Source organism: Python bivittatus, unplaced genomic scaffold, assembly GCF_059951505.1.
Source record: "Python bivittatus isolate LINGU-HERP-01145 unplaced genomic scaffold, Pbiv_v1 ctg000650_np1212, whole genome shotgun sequence".
Lineage (NCBI taxonomy): Eukaryota > Metazoa > Chordata > Lepidosauria > Squamata > Pythonidae > Python > Python bivittatus.
Genome location: NW_028277093.1, coordinates 1,330,755 through 1,351,039, shown reverse-complemented (window position 1 = coordinate 1,351,039; position 20,285 = coordinate 1,330,755). Strand labels below are relative to the sequence as shown.

At 47.0% G+C, this 20,285-nt stretch overlaps 1 protein-coding gene and 1 pseudogene across 4 annotated transcripts; one reads left to right on the top strand and one right to left on the bottom strand.

The window, feature by feature from the left end:
- Positions 1-4,016: 4,016 nt before the first annotated feature.
- LOC148214469 (uncharacterized) lies at positions 4,017-11,195 on the top strand. 3 transcript variants are annotated; one of them, XM_088151332.1, is made up of 3 exons: positions 4,017-7,368; positions 9,572-9,677; positions 10,724-11,195. In XM_088151332.1, the coding sequence occupies exon 1, from the start codon at positions 4,017-4,019 to the stop codon at positions 6,351-6,353; it is 2,337 nt and encodes a 778-aa protein (XP_088007458.1). In that variant the 3' UTR covers positions 6,354-7,368; positions 9,572-9,677; positions 10,724-11,195. The 3 variants fall into 3 exon arrangements, with proteins under 3 accessions (XP_088007458.1, XP_088007457.1, XP_088007456.1); XM_088151331.1 differs by having other exon boundaries at positions 10,721-11,195; XM_088151330.1 differs by having other exon boundaries at positions 9,572-11,195.
- Positions 11,196-12,276: 1,081 nt separating this feature from the next.
- LOC112543009 (zinc finger protein 202-like) lies at positions 12,277-19,841 on the bottom strand (annotated as a pseudogene). Its single transcript, XR_015798031.1, has 6 exons — positions 19,358-19,841; positions 18,205-18,802; positions 17,786-17,900; positions 17,593-17,660; positions 16,611-16,740; positions 12,277-14,137 (listed from the first exon to the last, which is right to left on the bottom strand). The product of XR_015798031.1 is annotated as a zinc finger protein 202-like (transcript).
- Positions 19,842-20,285: the final 444 nt, after the last annotated feature.

Sequence of the window (20,285 nt, the reverse complement as noted above, 5' to 3'; positions counted from 1 at the left end):
GGAGTGCATGTTCTTCTGTTTTCTTTTTCCTGGTGCAGGAAAACATTTGGCCAGAAGTGAAGGTAGGAGTAAAAGTCTGAAGGCTTAAATGCTACTGTAATGGCTAACATCTTTGCAACATGCTCCAGTATTTTGTAGTCAGAGAAGGAGGAGGGAGGTACATTTTTTGCTCTATTGCTTAATTGCTGTGCTGCCCCTGAGAGTGCTTTGCATTTCAACTTTTATCAGCAATCTCATTCTCTGCTTTGCAACAAGAATCCAGCATTGGCCCTAAAGGGGGTCTTCATGTGTTTTACTTTTAAACTAAATGGGTTATGAGGAGAGGTTTACTAGGTTTCATCTTTGTCCCTCAATATGGATATTATGAACAAAAGGGAAACAATGTTTAGGACAATATTTGGTAGAGCTTCCATGAACTGGTATGGTCTATCTGAAAAAATTTTTTTAACAACTTTTGGCTCTGGAAGCAATCAAGGCACTCTATAAATTCCTATGTCAATGTAGATTCCTTCTTTCCAGCTTTCCAAGTTCTAATTCTAGGAAATTATTAAGAATGAGAAGGTATTAAAGTCCTTAGCAGTTTAAGTATATAATGATGTCTTCATCTAAGTAGAAATGTGATAAACAGTCCAAGTTTTGTCTCAGGGTTGCTTGCATTCACCCATACCCTTTCACAGTATGAAGGCCTGCTATCTAGGTATGCATTTCTACAATTAGGCTAACCTCTCATGATTTGTCTTCCCTATGGTAGTAAGAATCAGCCTAGCAGCTTCATCCTACACTGCATGATCAGGTAATTCATCCTAACAAGGCTCAAGGATCCCTATAGAGATGATCAACTGGATCTGGGACTCAGCCACTCTCTGCACTGTGAGGCAAAGCCAGTCTTTTGGAGATCTCTTGGGATATTGGCACTGGGGTTTCACAGGTAAGGCCTCCCAAAGCAGCAATTCCACGTCCTGTCTGGCCACAAATCATTAAAGGGGTGGAGACCACTATTGGATAAAGCCATCCTGAAGCTCAATCAATGATTTGTTGACCTCCACCTAGTCTATGCCCAATATCAAAACCTCCCCCATGAGAGAAGGTTTCCACGCTCCATGTGTGGAAGTTAGAATCTGATGCTTTCCTGCTGGTGGCTGCAACTGAGGAAGCTGCAGGAGCAGACTCGAGAGTGCCCAGTGACATCAATGTAAATAAAAAAATAACTGACTTGGCACTACTGGGCATAGATGCACGGGGGAGGATGTAATAGACCCTGGCTACCAAGGAATGCTTCACCTAGACTCAGAGAGACCTGAAAGGAGCCTCACAGCAGGAGAGAGAGAGAGAGAGAGAGTGTGGTGCAACTGATCCTGCACAAAATCACCTTCCCTCTGTGACAAAAGGGAACCCCCCTGTACAGAGTATATCGCCAGAGACAGGCTGGTAGTCGGGCTGCTCCGACTCTAAGCTCCTACTAGTGTTGGTCGCACGCAATGATGGATGATCAACAGCAAGTGGGATGTCTTCTAGCTGGATAAAGTCAATATTAGAGTCCATATTATGGTGCACTTGCAGGAGTGTTTCTAGAGCTTGCCTAGTGTGAGAAGGCAGGGAGAAGTGAGGGCCTCAAACGAACCATGTTTGCTAGGGGAGAGCGCTGTGCACCATGGGGCAGCCTTGGGGGGGACGGCAGGAGGGAGGAAAGACTGCAGGCAAGAGGCACGTTCGCACCAGAGTGAAGAGAAACGGCAGGGGGCAGCTGTCGGGTCAAGTGGGGATTGGAATGTGTATTGCGCTGATTGGATTCGGAAAGTGGAATGTCTGCGGTTTTGCGGTTAATTAGCGGCGCTCCGGGGCGGTAAAAAAAGGTGAGATTGTGAGCCAAGCCCTCGTAGGAGGGGGAGGACAGATAGGGGGTATAAAAACCTGTCAGACCTTGCTTCGGGGTTCCTCCATTGCTGCGGGAGGGACCCACCTTTGCAAACATGCCCAATAAAAAACTTCTGTCTACTGGACAACCGAACCCGTGTCTGTCGTTTTCTGACAAAATTGGCGAGCCAGCCAGGAGTCCCCGACGTGGACCGGACTGTGGGGAACCGGTGAGTAATCGGCCGTAACACCCCGTTGAGGTGTCTCCCGTTTTCCCCGGAGTCGGGTCCGGGACGGGACTCCAATCGCCAGTCAGACGGAAGTAAAGAGGAAGTCGGCCGACGAGGGGACCTCTGGGAGGTCTGGTGAGTACAACCTACCCATAATCTCGGGGAGATTAGCGTGGTTACGAGGCGTTGGACGCCGCAAGGGGACAGAAGAGTCCGGGACCTTCTGTAAGGTGGGAAACGTAGTCAGGAAGGATGGGTAAGGCGCAGAGTAAGAGTGTAAGGCCAGGGGCCAATGGGAAAAACGCAGTAGGGGGAATCCCCACGGATTCTCCATTAGGACAATTGTTGCAACAGTGGGAGACACCCTGGTTGTGTCCATTCACCAGGGGTCTGGAAAAACCGACCATGATAACTTTGTGCACTAAAGAATGCCCAAAATATCCACTAGTGGACCCCGAATTCCCCTACCATTGGGATACTCTTGGAATCCCCAGTAATTACTGGGTGACCCAACTAAAAAACTACATTGTGGAGCATAAAATGTTAACACAGGAACCCTATGTGGAAGTCTGATTCCATGTTCATTGGGAGGGGCCTCGACCCAAGTTAGCCAAAATTTTTGTCCAAAAAGAACAGGAGGATGAGGAGGACCTCTGGCTGACTGGACCTCAATGGGGGCTGCCACCTCCTCCTCCTCCTCCTCTTCCTACCGCTCCCCCTCCGGCGCCCCCACCCTATCCTGGGCTGCGGAAAGAGCTGGACCAGCTGAACCAAGACATTCAGAACTTGCCCTTTAGTCTAAGGTCGGCCAGTGCCTTCCCCGTCCGGGAAGTCCCGAACAGAACGAACGCACAGGGGGTGACCGTCACCAGTTACGTAACAGTTCCCATCAAACCCAGTGAGTTGAGGGAATTAAAAAAGACCCTCCCTCGTATGCAAGAGAACGCCGAACAATTGGAACTTTTTCTCGGCCCGGTGGAATACTCCTGGGGGGAACTGAATTACATTTTAGCCCACCTCTATACGCCAGAAGAGAGGGGCCAGATTCGGCGAGCTGCGCTCGGGGCTTGGGAACGAAGGAATGCAAATGTCCCAAATGCCCCGGCCGCAGATACTAAATTCCCTCTGGCAGACCCAAATTGGGATCCCAATAATGCTGCACACCGGCAGAACATGAGAGACATGAAAGAGATGATTTTGGAGGGCATCCGAACAGCAGTGCCCCAGGGGAAGAATTTGACCAAGGCTTTTGAGGTAACCCAGGGGAAGGATGAATCGCCCGGAGATTTTTGTGAGAGGATCCGGGTTGGCCTGACCAAATTCTCGGGCGTGACTCCAGACACCCCAGCCTTTGAGACCTTGTTAAAAATGCAGTTCGTCACCAAAGCGTGGCCAGACATTCAGAAGAAGATACAAAAACAGGAGGGTTGGACCGAACAGGGGATAGTGGAACTCCTAAGGATTGCTCAACAGACCTATGTGGGGAGGGAGGAGGCGAAGACCAGGCAGAAAACTCAAATGATGATGGCAGCCGTTCAGGCAGCGGCCAAGAATGAGACGAAGGGGGAGGGACTGAGGGAGGCACGACCTTCTCCCCATCTGGTCCGGGGACTTTGGCCCCGGAGAGGTGGCGTCGACCCCAGAAGGGAGAGGTGGACTGGGGATAGGCAAGGTTGTTTCCGCTGCGGGCGAGTAGGACACTTTGCTCGGGACTGCCAGGTGGATCGCCCCACGGGTGAGAGGAGTTTCCCCCTGTACGACTAGGGGGGTCATGGTTCCCCAACCGGGACCCACGGGGAACCCTTGGTAAACATCACGGTGGGTCCCACCAGCGAGGAACGGCAGTTCCTTGTGGATACCGGAGCCTCTCGAACATCGTTGTGCCAACCGATCCCAGGGATTGTGAAATCCCGGGGCGCGTCAGTATCGGTGATGGGGGTGGGAGGTTCTCCGGTCAAGGCAGACGTACTGGAGGGAGTGAGACTGGAGTGGAATGGGAAGGAGGTAACTGCAGATGTGTTACTGATCCCACAGGCAGGAGTGAACTTGCTGGGAAGGGATCTAATGGGTAGTCTAGGAGTGGAGTTGTGGAATGTGGAACAGGCAGAAAGGATGTGTTTGTTGCGGGAGGCGGACGTGGAGGTTGTGAACCCTGAGGTATGGGCAGGAGAAGGGGGGGCGGGTCGGTTTCGCATCGCCCCAATTAGCATCCCCTTGAAACCGGGGGTGACTGGTTTGCGGCAAGCCCAATACCCGCTGTCCCGGGATGGGAGGCGTGGGCTGAAGCCCATCATAGATGGGCTGAGGCGGCAAGGGCTGTTGGAACCGGCTATGTCCCCCTTCAACTCCCCTATCTTAGCTGTGAAGAAGAAGGACAATAGTTACAGGCTGGTGCAGGATCTGAGGAGGGTCAACGATTTGGTCTTGGCCCGGACCCCGGTAGTGCCTGACCCCTACACTTTGATGGGGAAGATCCCTCCCGGGGATCGGTGGTTCACGGTGATAGACTTGAAGGATGCTTTTTGGTCATGCCCTCTGGCAGAAGAAAGTAGGGATCTGTTCGCTTTTGAGTGGGAAGATCCGGAGACTGGGAGGAAGCAACAACTGAGATGGACGGTGCTGCCCCAGGGGTACACCGAGAGCCCCCTCTTGTTTGGACAGGCATTGGAAGAGAAACTCCAGGGGTTCCGGGCCCCTGGGGGTTCTCGGGTGCTGCAGTATGTGGATGATTTGTTGGTGTCTGGAGAGAAGGAAGTAAAGGTGAGAGAAGACTTAGTGGCTTTATTGAACTGGTTGGCTGAAGAAGGATTGAAGGTGTCAAAAGGGAAGGTCCAATTTGTGGAAAGGGAGGTCAAGTATTTAGGACATGTACTCCGGAAGGGCGAGAAGTTGATTGATCCTTCTCGGATACAGGGGATAATGCAGTTGAAGCCCCCTCATACTAAAACGGAGGTGCGGCGGTTTCTGGGTCTAGTAGGATATTGCCGGCTATGGATAGATGAGTACATGAGCAAGGCTCAGTTTCTGTATGAGAAGTTGAAAGGATCATCTGACAGGGTAGAATGGACAGACAGGGACACAGAGAAGTGGGGAGAATTACGAAGGAGCCTGGTGACGGCCCCGGCTCTGGCTCTACCGAACTTGGCCCTCCCCTTTCACCTATACGTTACAGCCCATGGGGGAACCGCCATTGGAGTGCTGACTCAGAGACGGGCTGGGAAATATCAACCAGTGGCCTTCCTGAGCAAAGCCCTAGAACCAGTGGTGAGGGGATGGCCGACTTGTGTGCAGGCAGTGGCTGCCTCTGCTGTGCTAGTAACAGAAGGAAAAAAACTCACTTTTGGGAGCCCCGTGATTGTCCATTCACCCCATCAGATCTTAAGTGTGCTTAGTCAGCAGGCGGCTGCTTGGATGACAGAAGGGAGGATGTTGAAATATGAGACAGTTCTCCGGATAAGTCCTGATGTGGTGGTAGGAACAGACAGGAATTTGAACCCAGCGGAGTTTCTTGCGGGGGAGCGGAAAGAATGGGAGCCGGCGGAGCACGAGTGCTCCACCCTGTTGCAGCTGCAAACAAAGACCCGGGAGGACCTGCAGGAGGTCCCGCTGGAGGAGGGTGAGGTCTGGTTTGTGGATGGGTCTAGCCGAGTAGAGCAGGGACAAAGGAAGTCAGGATATGCGATAGTGACTGCGGAGGGAGAGACAATAGAGAAGGGGGCACTACCAGCGGACTGGTCGGCTCAGCTGTGTGAAGTGCACGCTTTGAAACGGGCACTAGAGTTGGGAAAGGGAGTGTCCCTCACCGTCTACACAGACTCGCGATACGCCTGGGGAGTAGTGCACACTTTCGGGAAAATTTGGCTGGAACGGGGTTTACTCACAACTGCTGGGAAGGAGGTGAAAGCTCGGCAACTGATAGAGGGGATGATGGAAGCTCTTCAAGAACCCGACAGGATTGCAGTGGTGCATATAATGGGACATCAGAAGGGGGACTCGATGGAGGCAAGAGGGAACCGACTTGCTGATCGAGTAGCAAAGGAGGCAGCGGAGGGTGTCCCCATTGCCATCATGATTGCAATCCCCCAGATAGAAGAACCTCCGGCTTGGACGCCGGGGAAGTTGGACGAGGTGCTGCTGGAAAGGGAAGGTTGCAGGGAGGAAGCAGGTCGTTGGGTTACAATTGAGGGGACCCCAGTAGTGAGCCGTGCTGACATGAGGGGGATGTTGGAGAAACTGCACGAAGGGTCTCACTGGGGGTGCAGGCTTTGATAGACACTGTAAAGCCGTGGTACTGGAGCCTGGGGATGTGGACAGAGGCGCAGGCTGTGTGCTGGAAATGCCTGATTTGTCAGAAAACCAATCGCAAAGCCATGAGGAGAAGGGAGAGGGGAGGAAGGCCCTTGGCAGTATGGCCCTTTCAGCGAGTCCAGGTGGACTTTACGGAACTCCCTCCTGTGGCTGGGTTGAAGTACCTGTTGGTACTCAAAGATCACCTCACTGGCTGGGTGGAAGCGGTGCCCAGCCGGAGGGCGACTGCACAGGTAGTAGCAAAAGTTCTCCTGGAACAGATCGTCCCCCGGTATGGGATAGTAGAGAGTCTGGATTCTGACAGGGGGACCCACTTCACCCACAAGGTGCTGCAGGAGGTCATGCAAAGCTTGGGGGTTCGATGGGAACTCCACACCCCTTGGCATCCTGAATCCAGTGGGAAAGTGGAAAGAGCTAACGGGGTATTGAAGCAACATCTCACCAAACTGGGATTGGAAACAGGGCTACCTTGGACAAAGACACTTCCGGTTGCCCTGCTTCGAATGCGGACAGCCCCTCGCAAGGATGTGGGGGTCTCCCCATTCGAGCTGATGATGGGAAGACCTTTCCTGGCTCCAATGGGAGAGCCTATCCCCGAGCTAAAGGATGCCTTCCTGAGAAAGTATCTCCTGGTACTGTCACAATCTCTCTTATCTTTAAGAAAACAGGGACTCCTCGCTCAGCGGCCCCCTTGCTGGAAGACCAACACCCCCACAAGCCAGGGGATTGGGTCCTGATAAAGACGTGGAAGGATGAGAAGCTGAAGCCGTCTTGGGAGGGACCATACCAAGTTCTCCTGACAACTGAATCAGCGGTTCGGACCCGACAGGGGGGTTGGACCCACTACCATCGGGTTAAGCGAGCTCCCGACCCCCGACCGTGGACTGCCCAACCGGGAGACGGACTCAAAGTAAAACTTAAAAGGAACTGAACTAAGGCAGGGGAGGAGATGACCAACATAAAGGCTTGCATCCAGGTTATTCTGTTATGTCACTGCTTAGATGCTCTACAGCACAGCTCTAACAACAATTTTTTTGTAGAATTGGCACAGACAGCTTTGAACAGCACAACTTTTTGTGTGGGGCAACTCCTGACTGTGAATGGTGTCACCTCCACCTGTTTCTTTGGAATGCCCATCAGCTTGGAAGCACTGAAGAATGTTACTTAGATAGCGAATATTGATATCACTGGGGATGATCCCCCGTGGGGGGGGATGTTCTATCATTTTGGGTCTTCTCCCACACCAAGACCCTGGACTAACCAAAGGCAAATGGCTCTAAATCTCTTGGGGATAACCAATGCAACTCAATGTGTATATTTCAACAATACCCAGAACCATACCCACCCACTGCCCTCAAAAGGTCCTGCTTTCACTTGTGGAGGGATCTATAATATCCCTTACGCCTCAACCCCTCTATACCTACCTAAAGGTTTCTTTTTGTTATGTGGACATGAAGCTTACACCTATGTTCCAGCCTATAGTTCAGGGGGCCCTTGTGCCATAGGGCGCCTGACCTCTCTATATGCCCTGCCTCCAATACAAGCGCACCCATCAAAAGAAAAAAGAAAAAGGGAGCTGCCATCTGATTGTGAGAGTGATGTGACACTCTTGTCCGAAACAGAAGCCATGGCTCTGGCCCTCTCCTTAGTAGGGGTTCCTGCACTAAGCGGAAGAGCTTACCTGGACCTAAGGAAGGTGGCCTGCCTCCTGGCTAAAAGTGTCAACCTTACATCCTCTCTCATTGCAGCCCTCACTGAAGAAGTCACTGAGATCAGGAGGGCGGTCATTCAAAATCGGATAGCTATAGACTATCTCCTATTAAGAGCAGGACAAGGCTGTGAATCTTTTCAAGGTCTTTGTTGCTTTAACCTAACCAACAATGAGAATTATACTGAAGCAAAACTAGCCAAGTTGAAGACCTTAGCCTCTCGCATATCCGAGGATCCAGAGGGATGGAATTGGTCGTGGCTCACTAGTTGGTTACCTAACTTTGCTTGGTTAAAACAACTTTCTGTGCTAGCTATTGGCTTCATTGCCTTACTGGTCCTAGTATGTTGCCTAATGCAATGCCTCCCTGCTTGTGGGAATTACCTGTCCCAGTGTGTGAAGCCCCGGGTCCGGGACGAGGGAGCAATCCTGTTAGCCAGGTTTGAGGCCCAACAGAGGCGTGAAAAGAAAAAGGGGGGATTGTGAGAAGGCAGGGAGAAGTGAGGGCCTCAAACGAACCATGTTTGCTAGGGGAGAGCGCTGTGCACCATGGGGCAGCCTTGGGGGGGACGGCAGGAGGGAGGAAAGACTGCAGGCAAGAGGCACATTCGCACCAGAGTGAAGAGAAACGGCAGGGGGCAGCTGTCGGGTCAAGTGGGGATTGGAATGTGTATTGCGCTGATTGGATTCGGAAAGTGGAATGTCTGCAGTTTTGCGGTTAATTAGCGGCGCTCCGGGGCGGTAAAAAAAGGTGAGATTGTGAGCCAAGCCCTCGTAGGAGGGGGAGGACAGATAGGGGGTATAAAAACCTGTCAGACCTTGCTTCGGGGTTCCTCCATTGCTGCGGGAGGGACCCACCTTTGCAAACGTGCCCAATAAAAAACTTCTGTCTACTGGACAACCGAACCCGTGTCTGTCGTTTTCTGACACTAGGGTGCCTCTCGGGCGGCAACAGTTTTAAATCACCCCCTAAGGGTCAGTTCCCAGAATAGTTATTTAGGTGTTGTATTACATTGACCAGTTGGTTAGCCTTTTCTGTTTTACAACCCTGCCCCGAGCTGTTACGACTTCTTTTGGTTTTTTTGTTGTTGGAAATTTTATACTTTCGGGGCTAGGCCTTAACAGCTTTTCTACAGAGGTGCAAGTAGTGGGGAATAAGGAGCCTCGGGTCTCCGCTGTCTCCGTGGCCAATGGGAGCATTGCTTTAACTATTTCCAGTTTCTTCAAAATCAATTGCTGTTCCTCAGAGGTGAGGGTGGCAAACAATTGGATCATCTCTTCCTCATCTTTCATTAAATTATCCAGCACCTGAAGTTTTGAGGTTGATTCTTCCCTTTGGGTGTCATGTTCTGGCCTTGGTGGAGGAGGAGTTTTTTTCTCTCTCTGCAGATAAGGGCTCGCTATCATTAGTGACTCCAAGGCTTCTGCTTGCCTCCCTCTCATACCTGGTTCTCCTCCTGGTGTTTAACAGAGGCTGAATACAGTTATTATGGAACACGCGTACCGGGAAGATATGATATTGCCATGGCTGCTGCTTGAGCTTCAAGAGCATTGCTGGTCAAGTGGGTTGCACAAAGGTTAGAAGTATTCTTTTTACTCTATATCTACTAGGCAGCCAAGAAATTTCCGTAAGCTCATTTGAATATACCCTGCAATGGATTAATTGAGCAAGTGACTTTAATATTGCTCCTCTGTTGTGCCACCTATCTCTGTTCAGAGGCGTGTCAGTAATCTGCAGCAAAATTTTACACCTCTGCAGAACCAACCTGTTCTTTGCCTCATCTTCACCAGAGTTTCTCTGCTCCATCTGCAGCTGCCTAGACTGCATGTCAGGGATAATCTTTAAGGTATTCATGTTGTTATCCAATTCCTTAACCGGTTTGGAGATAAGATTTTCCAGTAAACTTTTTAGTTCGTCTATTTTTTGTTAGCATCTCGGAGGTGGTCAAATATTGCGATTACTGTTTGTGCTGTTAGGAGGCAGTTCTTAGCAGCCAAATCAAAATCACCTTTAAAGTTTGTTCTAGTATGGACAATATCCTCCCCTCTGTCACTTTTGACTGCCTCGTTTTCGGAATTAGAGCACTCTTCCACATCCCGATCTAATGAAGAGTAGAGGTTGTTATCAGGGGATATAGGAGTCAAAGGTGAAGGAAAATAGGACTTAGGTTTAGCACCCTTAGGCTGTAATAAATCACTTATCTTTGGCTGTCCGGTGGTCATCTCTGCCTTGCCTTGCTTGGGATGTTTTCTTAGACGAGTGTCTTGTGAGTACCATGTTTTGATTTTTCTTTTTCTCAAGGTCCTCTTCATTTCTAATTTATGTTTCCGCATCCTTGTTTATCATTAAAATTATGCTGATACCCCCGAGAAGTAGAATAAACTGTGAGAGAGCTGTTCACAGCAGCTGCTACTCTAACGCCATCTTGGACCGCCCTCTCCCCTGTACAGAGTAAGAAAAGGGGGAAAGAATTTGGGGCCACAAGAGCAAGTGCGGGTGAAAGGGGGCACTGAGTAATTGAAAGCAGGCAAAGTATTCTGTCCTGGGGGGGGGAACATGCTTCAATCTCCAAATAGAAGAAGACTCCCCTGTAAGAGTGGTTTATGTCTTTTTGTTCAGTAGACTTCAGTAGGAACTCACGAGTATGGCAGTCACCTCAGGAGGAGTTTTCCAAGCTCTTGAGTTGGGGCGTGAATCTGTTTAAATCATGGATGCCTGCACTTACTGAAAATGCTTGCCTCTTCCTCTCGCTGACCGCTGCATATGCTGACATTTCAACTACCAGATTGACATCGCTGAACAGCAGTATAACCATTGGGTCTACACATCTATGCCGCACCACTGGCAAGGAAGATTCCCTGTCTGCACAAAGCCACTGGATGACTCTTGTGACTCTTGTGACTATTTTGACCTTGTGAGAGAGTGGGCATACAATCAGCACTCTCTAATTCTCATCTAAAACTCTAAATGTACTTTTTATTGTTGATATACCATGTGTCTACAGTACGTACAATGGGCAAGCAAAACCCCTCAAGTGAAACTCAGGCCATCCTGCGGAAGACTAGGCGTGCAGATTGTAAGAGAGAGCTTGCAGGGGTGGATTGCCCTGTATTCAACCACCTAAGCCATTTTCTTTCTCCATCCTGAAGGCATGGGATCTTTTTAATACCTTCCTTGAGCTGAACTGTGCAAAGTAAGGACCAATTCTAAGCCTCTCCCGAATTGAATTGAATTGAATTGCTTGTCAGAACTATGTCAAATATTTCTCATATGCAACTGGGGGGGGGGGGGGATTGGATTTCAGCACAAGGAACTGTTCAGGCTCTCCTGTCTACATTTTGGGCTCTCTTGCATTCACAGACAAAAGGACTCCTGGTTGACCATAAAGAGATTGCTCACATTGTGGCAGAAATACAAAAAGATAGAGTATGTTGAAGATTGAAATAATTCTAGGGGGGACTGGTCTTGGTTAACCTCCTGGCTACCTAATTTTTCATGGCTGCAGTATCTTTTTATTGGCTTAGTAGTTGTAATTGTTTGTGGTTTATTAATCTGCACATGTCTGTACTGCTTCCCCATCTTTATTTCTACATGTAGCACCTGTACACGACCAAGTTCTCTGCAGAAAAACAAGTACCTTGTTTTGGTAGAGAAAACCTTTCCTTACAAGGTTTAAATTCTTGGTTTAAAATATTAAGAATGTAAAAAGGGGGGACTGAAACCTTATGAAAAAGGGCTCTTAGTTCCCATTATCTTTACTTCTTTACATTTGAAAACCAAAGGGATAACAGAGACAGGGACATTGAGAAATCTTCACACATTTCTCTCAGACATTATCTTTACTTCTTTACACAGACACAGACATTCACGAATCTTCACATATTTCTCTCATTCCACATCCTGTCTCCATAAGGGTCGAGACCATAAAGACAAAGGGGGGGGGTTGCCCTGAACTCTGACTAGCATCCAGTAGGTCATCAGGAAGATAAATTTCCCACAATCATAAGAAGGATCCAAAACTTATGCTAATTTCAACCAATCATTTGTTAATTGCTGTATCTCTTTGTAAGAAACCTGTATAAAATTGTCTTCTTTGGGCGTGGGAGGGGTCTCCTCTGCCTTAAGGGGAGACCCCAGCTGACTCAATTGGCTTACTTTCAATAAAACTTTAAAATCTCAGCTGGTACTTTCGTGTTTGATCTTCTGCCAGACTGAATCCTAATTGGGGAGAGTCAGAAACTCTCAAATTTTGCTAACATATTAAGGAATTAGAAAGGAAGGGGGAAGCAACTGTAAGACTAGGCAAAAGAAGGAAAGCTTAAATTATGAGAAGTGATTGTGAATCAGTTGAATTTCTATCTGCATGTTTGCTATAGTGGAAGAAACACAAATAAAGCTTTGTCTTGAAGAGATGCATCAGGGAGATGCAGCTCTTTCTACTGCCTGGGGAAGTAGCGCCTGTTAAATGTCTGCCTGTTCACATCCCTCCCAGAACCATGATCAAGTGGGAAGAACAAACAATTGGGGAATAGGAAGCTCACTTGTAAAAACACAACAGTCAATATCTTCATAAAATCGCATAGCCCAGAATCTGAGATGCCTAAAATGGCTGTTTTCTTGGATTTTGATCCCTAACCGGAAACTAGAATAAATGTAAACTTTTTAAAAAAACAAAAGATTTTCTCTTATTGATGTGCAATAGCGTTGGCCATCTTAAAATGATAGTATGTTCAGAAATCCACAGCATCTGCTCATAGTTTTTGTTTTCATTGGTAAATTCATTTCCCCAGGGCTGCAGTTGTGAGGGACAGACTCAAAAAAACCTCCTTTTCCTAATTCATTATGCGTAAATAGGAAATGTATAGATTTCACCAACTAAATCTAGAATTTACATGGACTCTCACCCAAATGGATCTCTGTCTGGTAAATTTGGTCACTGCTCCTCCTGAAGCCCTTTCCACACTCCACAAATTTATATGGCTTTTCCCCCATGTGGATCCTTTTATGGAAAGTAAGGGAACGACACCGACTGAAGCTCTTTCCACACTCCACACATTTATATGCCTTCTCCCCCATGTGGGTCCTTTTATGGGAAGTAAGGGAACCACTATGATTGAAGTTTATTCCACACTCCACACATTTATATGGCTTCTCCCCTGTGTGAATCCTTTTATGTCTCATAAGGGATGCATTGTCACAAAAGCCCTTTCCACACTCCATACATTTATATGGTTTCTCCCCTGTGTGGATTCTTTTATGTTACGTAAGGGAATTACTATGACTGAAGCTCTTTCCACACTCTTTGCATTCATGTGGCTTTTTCCGTGTGGATCCTTTTATGGGGAATAAGTTGACTGTTATGAGTAAAGGTCCTTCCATACTCCATGCATTTATATGGTCTCTCTCCTGTGTGGATCCTTTTATGTGATGTAAGGCAACGACTCTCACAGAAGGTTTTTCCACACTCAATACATTTATATGGTTTTTCCCCTGTGTGGACCCTTTTATGGGAAATAAGAGTACTGTGGTGGTAAAAGCCCTTTCCACACTCCATGCATTTATATGGCTTCTCCCCTGTGTGGATCCAGTTATGGGAAGTAACTTGACTGCTTCTTCTGAAGCTCTTTCCACATTCCAAACATTTATATGGCATCTCTTCTGTGTGGATCCTTTTATGAGATGTAAGGGACCCATTTTCAAGAGAAAGAGTGAAAGTACAATTGTACTTTTTTCCATTCTCTTTGCATATATAGTCTTCTCCTTTGGTTTGGGTTGGATAGTGTTCATTTACATCTACTTTGTCTTTGAACAGTTTTACACTTTCTCCAATATACTTTTTCCTTATTTTTCCTTGTTGGGCAACAAAGTCTTGCATCTGAGCATCAGTGGAAGATGCGCTTTCCTTATCCCAATTATTTGACTGGTTTCTGTCATGCCTTTCTAGTTCCATTTGAATTGCAGGCTTCTCCGTTCCGTCTCCACGCCTGATCATTTGGAGTGGTTCCCTGGAATCTTTATTCTCCTGCCCATCATTACCTTCAAAGGAAAAGAGAAATGGAAATGATTGCAAGGTTAGGGGAAAAGATCAAACAGTAGGAAATCATATGAAATTCCTTCTGAAATTTTGTCAAATTCCAATATCTTGCACTTTTACATGCTTACAGTGGCATGGCATAGAAATAATTTCTATATTCAGGAGCCATAAAGATTTTGCAAACATCTAAAGCATCCTTTTGTTTATACAGTGGGCCAAAAAGTATTTAGTCAGCCACCAATTGTGCAAGTTCTCCCACTTAAAAAGATGAGAGAGGCCTGTAATTTTCATCATAGGTATACCTCAACTATGAGAGACAAAATGGGGGGAAAAATCCAGAAAATCACATTGTCTGATTTTTAAAGAATTTATTTGCAAATCATGGTGGAAAATAAGTATTTGGTCAATATCAAAAGTTCATCTCAATACTTTGTTATATATCCTTTGTTGGCAATGACAGAGGTCAAACATTTTCTGTAAGTCTTCACAAGGTTTTCACACACTGTTGCTGGTATTTTGGCCCATTCCTCCATGCAGATCTCCTCTAGAGCAGTGATGTTTTGGGGCTGTCGCTGGGCAACACGGACTTTCAATTCCCTCCAAAGGTTTTCCATGGGGTTGAGATCTGGAGACTGGCTAGGCCACTCCAGGACCTTGAAATGCTTCTTACGAAGCCACTCCTTCGTCGCCCGGGCAGTGTGTTTGGGATCATTGTCATGCTGAAAGACCCAGCCACGTTTCATCTTCAATGCCCTTGCTGATGGAAGGAGGTGTTCACTCAAAATCTCACGATACATGGCCCCATTCATTCTTTCCTTTACACGGATCAGTCGTCCTGGTCCCTTTGCAGAAAAACAGCCCCAAAGCATGATGTTTCCACCCCCATGCTTCACAGTAGGTATGGTGTTCTTTGGATGCAACTCAGCATTCTCTCTCCTCCAAACACAACAAGTTGAGTTTAGACCAAAACGTTCTACTTTGGTTTCATCTGACCATATGACATTCTCCCAATCCTCTTCTGGATCATCCAAATGCTCTCTAGCAAACTTCAGACGGGCCCGGACATGTACTGGCTTAAGCAGGGGGACACGCCTGGCACTGCAGGATTTGAGTCCCTGGTGGCGTAGTGTGTTACTGATGGTAGCCTTTGTTACTTTGGTCCCAGCTCTCTGCAGGTCATTCACTAGGTCCCCCCGTGTGGTTCTGGGATTTTTGCTCACCGTTCTTGTGATCATTTTGACCCCACAGGGTGAGATCTTACATGGAGCCCCAGATCGAGGGAGATTATCAGTGGTCTTGTATGTCTTCCATTGTCTAATTATTGCTCCCACAGTTGATTTCTTCACACCAAGCTGCTTGCCTGTTGCAGATTCAGTCTTCCCAGCCTGGTGCAGGTCTACAATTTTGTTTCTGGTGTCCTTCGACAGCTCTTTGGTCTTGGCCATAGTGGAGTTTGGAGTGTGACTGTTGGAGGTTGTGGACAGGTGTCTTTTATACTGATAACAAGGTCAAACAGGTGCCATTACTACAGGTAACGAGTGGAGGACAGAGGAGCCTCTTAAAGAAGTAGTTACAGGTCTGTGAGAGCCAGACATCTTGCTTGTTTGTAGGTGACCAAATACTTATTTTCCACCATGATTTGCAAATAAATTCTTTAAAAATCAGACAATGTGATTTTCTGGATTTTTTCCCCCATTTTGTCTCTCATAGTTGAGGTATACCTATGATGAAAATTACAGGCCTCTCTCATCTTTTTAAGTGGGAGAACGTGCACAATTGGTGGCTGACTAAATACTTTTTTGCCCCACTGTAATTATCATTATATATTCAAATCTCATCGAGAGTCAGCTTTGAGTTAAAAAAGAATCAGAGGAAAGAGCCCAGGAGGTATCAGGAGAAAACCTAACATTTATTGGAGGAAGGCAATTAGCAGACTCTGGAGCAGTGGGAATTAAATCAATTTTGAAACTCGTCCTTTTCTTCCTAACCAAACTACCTTCCATTAGCTATTCATTTTTTTCTTGCCAAAATCACATGGTTGCAGAGACAAAAACCAGGAGTTCTTCTATTAATCCTAAATAGCATGTCCCAAGGCTTAGGATAGAAATGAAAAGGAAGAAAAGTCATTAACCCAAGAGCCTGAATAAATGACAGTCCTTCATAGGACAGATAAGGAAGCATCTGGGCCCAAAAAGCTGAAATCAATGTGATGCAGCCAAGGAGCCAAGGAGCGAGTTTGTCACTGATATGTTGAAATAGGAATGGAAAATTTCACCAGTTAAGATGCACAGGATGCATCTAAGCAGAGAGCCACTGATCTCTTTCCTTCCTCAGAGCAGGAAAAGGTCATATCTTTTCCTTCTCCCTCCCAAGAGATGACATCTGGTTGGAGATTTTTTAATAAGAAATAGCTGATGGCATCTGACTACAAAATGTCTTTCCAAACTCTCTGCTGGGAGAGAAGCAAACCCTTACCCAGAGAGGCCACGGTCCTATGATTTTCCAGCATGACTTCCCAATGCAGCGCTTTTTGCTGGGGATTCAACTGAGACCGCTCCTCCTCAGAGAAATATACAGCCACCTCCTCGAAGGACACAAGACCTTCCTGAACAAGGAAAAAAAGAACAGAACAGGCCCAGAAGGATTTGCAAGTTCTGTTCTATTGTTCACAAATTCCCAAAGCAAAGATATGAACTAAGTTAAATGGCTCTACTTGGTAGGATTCCAAGGTTTAGGTGAGAAAACAGACAGAGCCAAAAGCCTTTAACTGAAGAAATGTTTCAGGCAGGTTTGATCAACTTCATTGATTTTGCAGGACTTTTAGTGCCATTCAGTGCCCACTTTCCTTCTGGATCAATCAATCCATCCATCATCAAAAAATTTCAGCTTCTTGATTATGAGCTTTTTCAGGACAATTTTTCCTTAGAGACTTTTCTATCTGGCCACCTTCAATGGATTTTAATAATCTGCCTTATCTTTTCATCTGATGCGCTTATTTTTCTTATCACTGGTTGTACACAAGGCTTTTTCAAAATGGTAATGTGCCATGAGTATTTACAAGTATTTTTGAACAACCTTGTACAATGCCAAGTCAAAGTTGCTACAGCCATAATAAAGTTATTCCCATCTCTTGAAGGACTTTTTAAAAAATTGGTTATTGTAAACTAACAGTAGGAAGAGTAACTATCAGAAGTAGATTTGTCTTTTAAAAAAAGATTTCCTAATAAGAATCTCAGGGTAGAAATTACAAACCATCCCAAAAACAAACTTCAGAGAAGGCTAAGCTGATGGAGAGCAATTTGAATCTTCCATCCCCCATTCCATGTTGCTCAGGAACATGAAAATAACTGAGCCCAAACAGAGGGAAAAATGGAAGGAGAGAGTGCTGTGTATACTACCTTGACTTCCTAAAGGAAAGGGAGAATTCAAATCTAATAAATAAATTTCCTCCTCTTACTTGAGTCTGAGGTTCAACCACTCTTTCAGATCCACCATAAAGACCAGACAACTTTGTTTTATTCATCCCTGTGAGGGAGACAGAATTTTAAAATGCATAATTAATAAAATAGGAGGAGGTATTTTACAGAAGAGGAGACAGAGAAGATGAGACAGCTGGGATCTCTCTGGGGAATAGGAGGACCTTCGATTACCTCCTGAGGTGTCCTGACTTGGAACTTCCTGAGAGATCCTCCTGAAGAACAGCTCCTGAGGGGGATTTGATGGATTCCTCCTTCCCTCAAGATCTCTTGTCTCCACAGTGAAGGACTTGCATAGTAGGCAGGAGAAAAGAAGATTAATGGACATCACCCAACATGAAGTGGATTCTTGTTCTCTGAACACAACTTCAGAGCCCCCAGTGTTCATCACTGAGGATGGAAAGTAAGAAAGGAATGGCTGTCCCAAATCTATCTTCTAGAATGGATATCAGAAAAACATCCTACAAGAATTAGTGAAACATCTCCACATATTATGAATGCCAGAGAACTCTGGCTGGGAGGGGTTAAGAATTCAAACACATTGTTTATTCCATTCAAACCCCTTCTGGGCTCCCAAGATGAAGGTCTCTCACCTGCAACTCGACCTGCTCCTTCTGCTCCCCCGCCTGGCTCAGGAGGAAGCCTTCCACCAGGGCCACTGCCTGGGTGGTGGTCTCTGCTCCACACTCCCGCACCCAGCTCTCCATCTGCAAGGGCAGAAGGGCCAGGAACTGCTCCAGAACAACCAGGTCCAGCAACTGCGCTTTTGTGTGCTTTTCTGCTCTGAACCATCGACTACAAAAATAGTGGAGTCGACTGCAAAGTCCTCGGGGATCCTCAGCCTCCTGGTATTGGATGCTCCTGCAATTCCAGGACTGAAGATCTGAATGGACAGTTTCCTCCTTCAGGATCTCCTGCCCAGTTCTTGCCCAGAGCTCCCCAGAGCTCCCAGGCTGAACAGCAGAAGGGTATTTTCCAGTCCCCTCACTTGCTAAAGGTTGTGTCTCCATTCTTTCTTTGTCCTGCAGTGCAACTCCAAATGGATCCAAGGAATCTTGTGGAGCTCCAAACGCCTTTGTATTCATAGGCCTGTTCCTGTAGCTGCAGGAATGACCACAGCAGGCCATTCAGCCCTCTTCGCCCAAGAGATAGTTTTGTCTGTATGCGAGGACTTAGAAATGGCTTGTGTATCTGAGATGGAAAAGAAGATAGATTCCAAGAATTAGAAAGTGGTGGATTTAACCATTGCACAACACTCATCCCCATGGAAGGAAGTATTTTTCTAAGCTGGTGAGAATTGCAGCGGCCTTGAGCAGATAGATCCTGTGTGTGTGTGTGGTACAAAATATGGAATTGAGGTCCACCAAGGACTTGGGACACTGAATCAACGCATTTCGGAGTATTTTCTATTTCTTTTTTCACACAAAGAAGGGCTTGCTTTTTAATAACCTAGATCTACATTTCCCTACAGGGTTCATACAACATCCCGAACCCCAAACAGGTTAACAAACCATGAAACATCAGTTCACATTAAATGAAATGCCAATGAAATGATCCTGACTTGGGATGTTCCATTTCCCTTTTTTCAGGGTTTGCTTTTCAAGAGCCAAGTCACCCTATGACACGCAAGGAGGTTCACACAACATGCCGTAAGCCCAAACAGATCCACAAACCACAGGGGCTGAGTTCACACAAACCACAGGGCTTGAAAGAACAGAGTTTAAGATGATGTCCTGGTTCACTCACCCTCCTAAGACATGTTGAACTGCAGAGGATCCAACCCTATTTTAGCCCCATCGAACACATGGTGAGAATGCAGGCACAATCTTTGGCACCTCCTTCCTTCAAAGCTTGTCTTCTTTTCTGCTTGAGATTTGCAATGCAAACTCTCCCTCTCCCCCCACTCAGGGGCTCTTCCCAGGAAATGGTGCGTGAAGGGCTCCCCCAGATGCCCTCCTCCTTCCTGGAGATCCTGGAGTTTTTCCTCAGGGCAATACAGCTGGTCTGGAGCTCTGCTGGAGCGTGCATGGAAAGGGGCGGCAGAGGAATATGGGATCTGGGCTATTCCACTCCCAGGACTCAGAAGATTGAACCTGGATGAGGAATTGGCATATGGGTGTCTTCCTTCTCCAGCACGAGAAGCCTCTCCCTCTCCCTCCCTTTGCATGTGAAGAGGACCCCACTCACATAGGGTCTAAATCTCTTCCCTGCTAGACTTTCCTGCAGCCATTTTATCTCTTGAGAAGTTCAAAGGGTAAAGAGAGGAAGTGCAGCATCCTAGAGTGGCAAGACATAGTGATATCACTCCCTTCCCATCCTCCTCTGGAAAGCCACCTCTGCCATTCGCCCTCCAGTGGCCCAATACTAAAGTACATGGTGTTTCCTTCTCTTTGCAGAGGGAGTCCCCTGGTGGAGTTTGTGTGCAATGCAGGTGCTCATGCAAAGAGTGGAGAAAGGATGCATTTTCCATGGGGGGCCAGGAGGAAGGATGCTATCATGTCCCCACTGATCAGGAAGTCTTCTCAATGTCTCCAACTTTCCATTTTTAAGAAAGGTTCTGGAGAAAGCCACGTCCCTGTGTAGAGCGAGTATAGAGAGTGAAGGAACAGACAGGAAAGGGAATTCAGCATTCTTCTTACTCAAGAGACTCAAAATAATCCTGCCTTGATTCTGC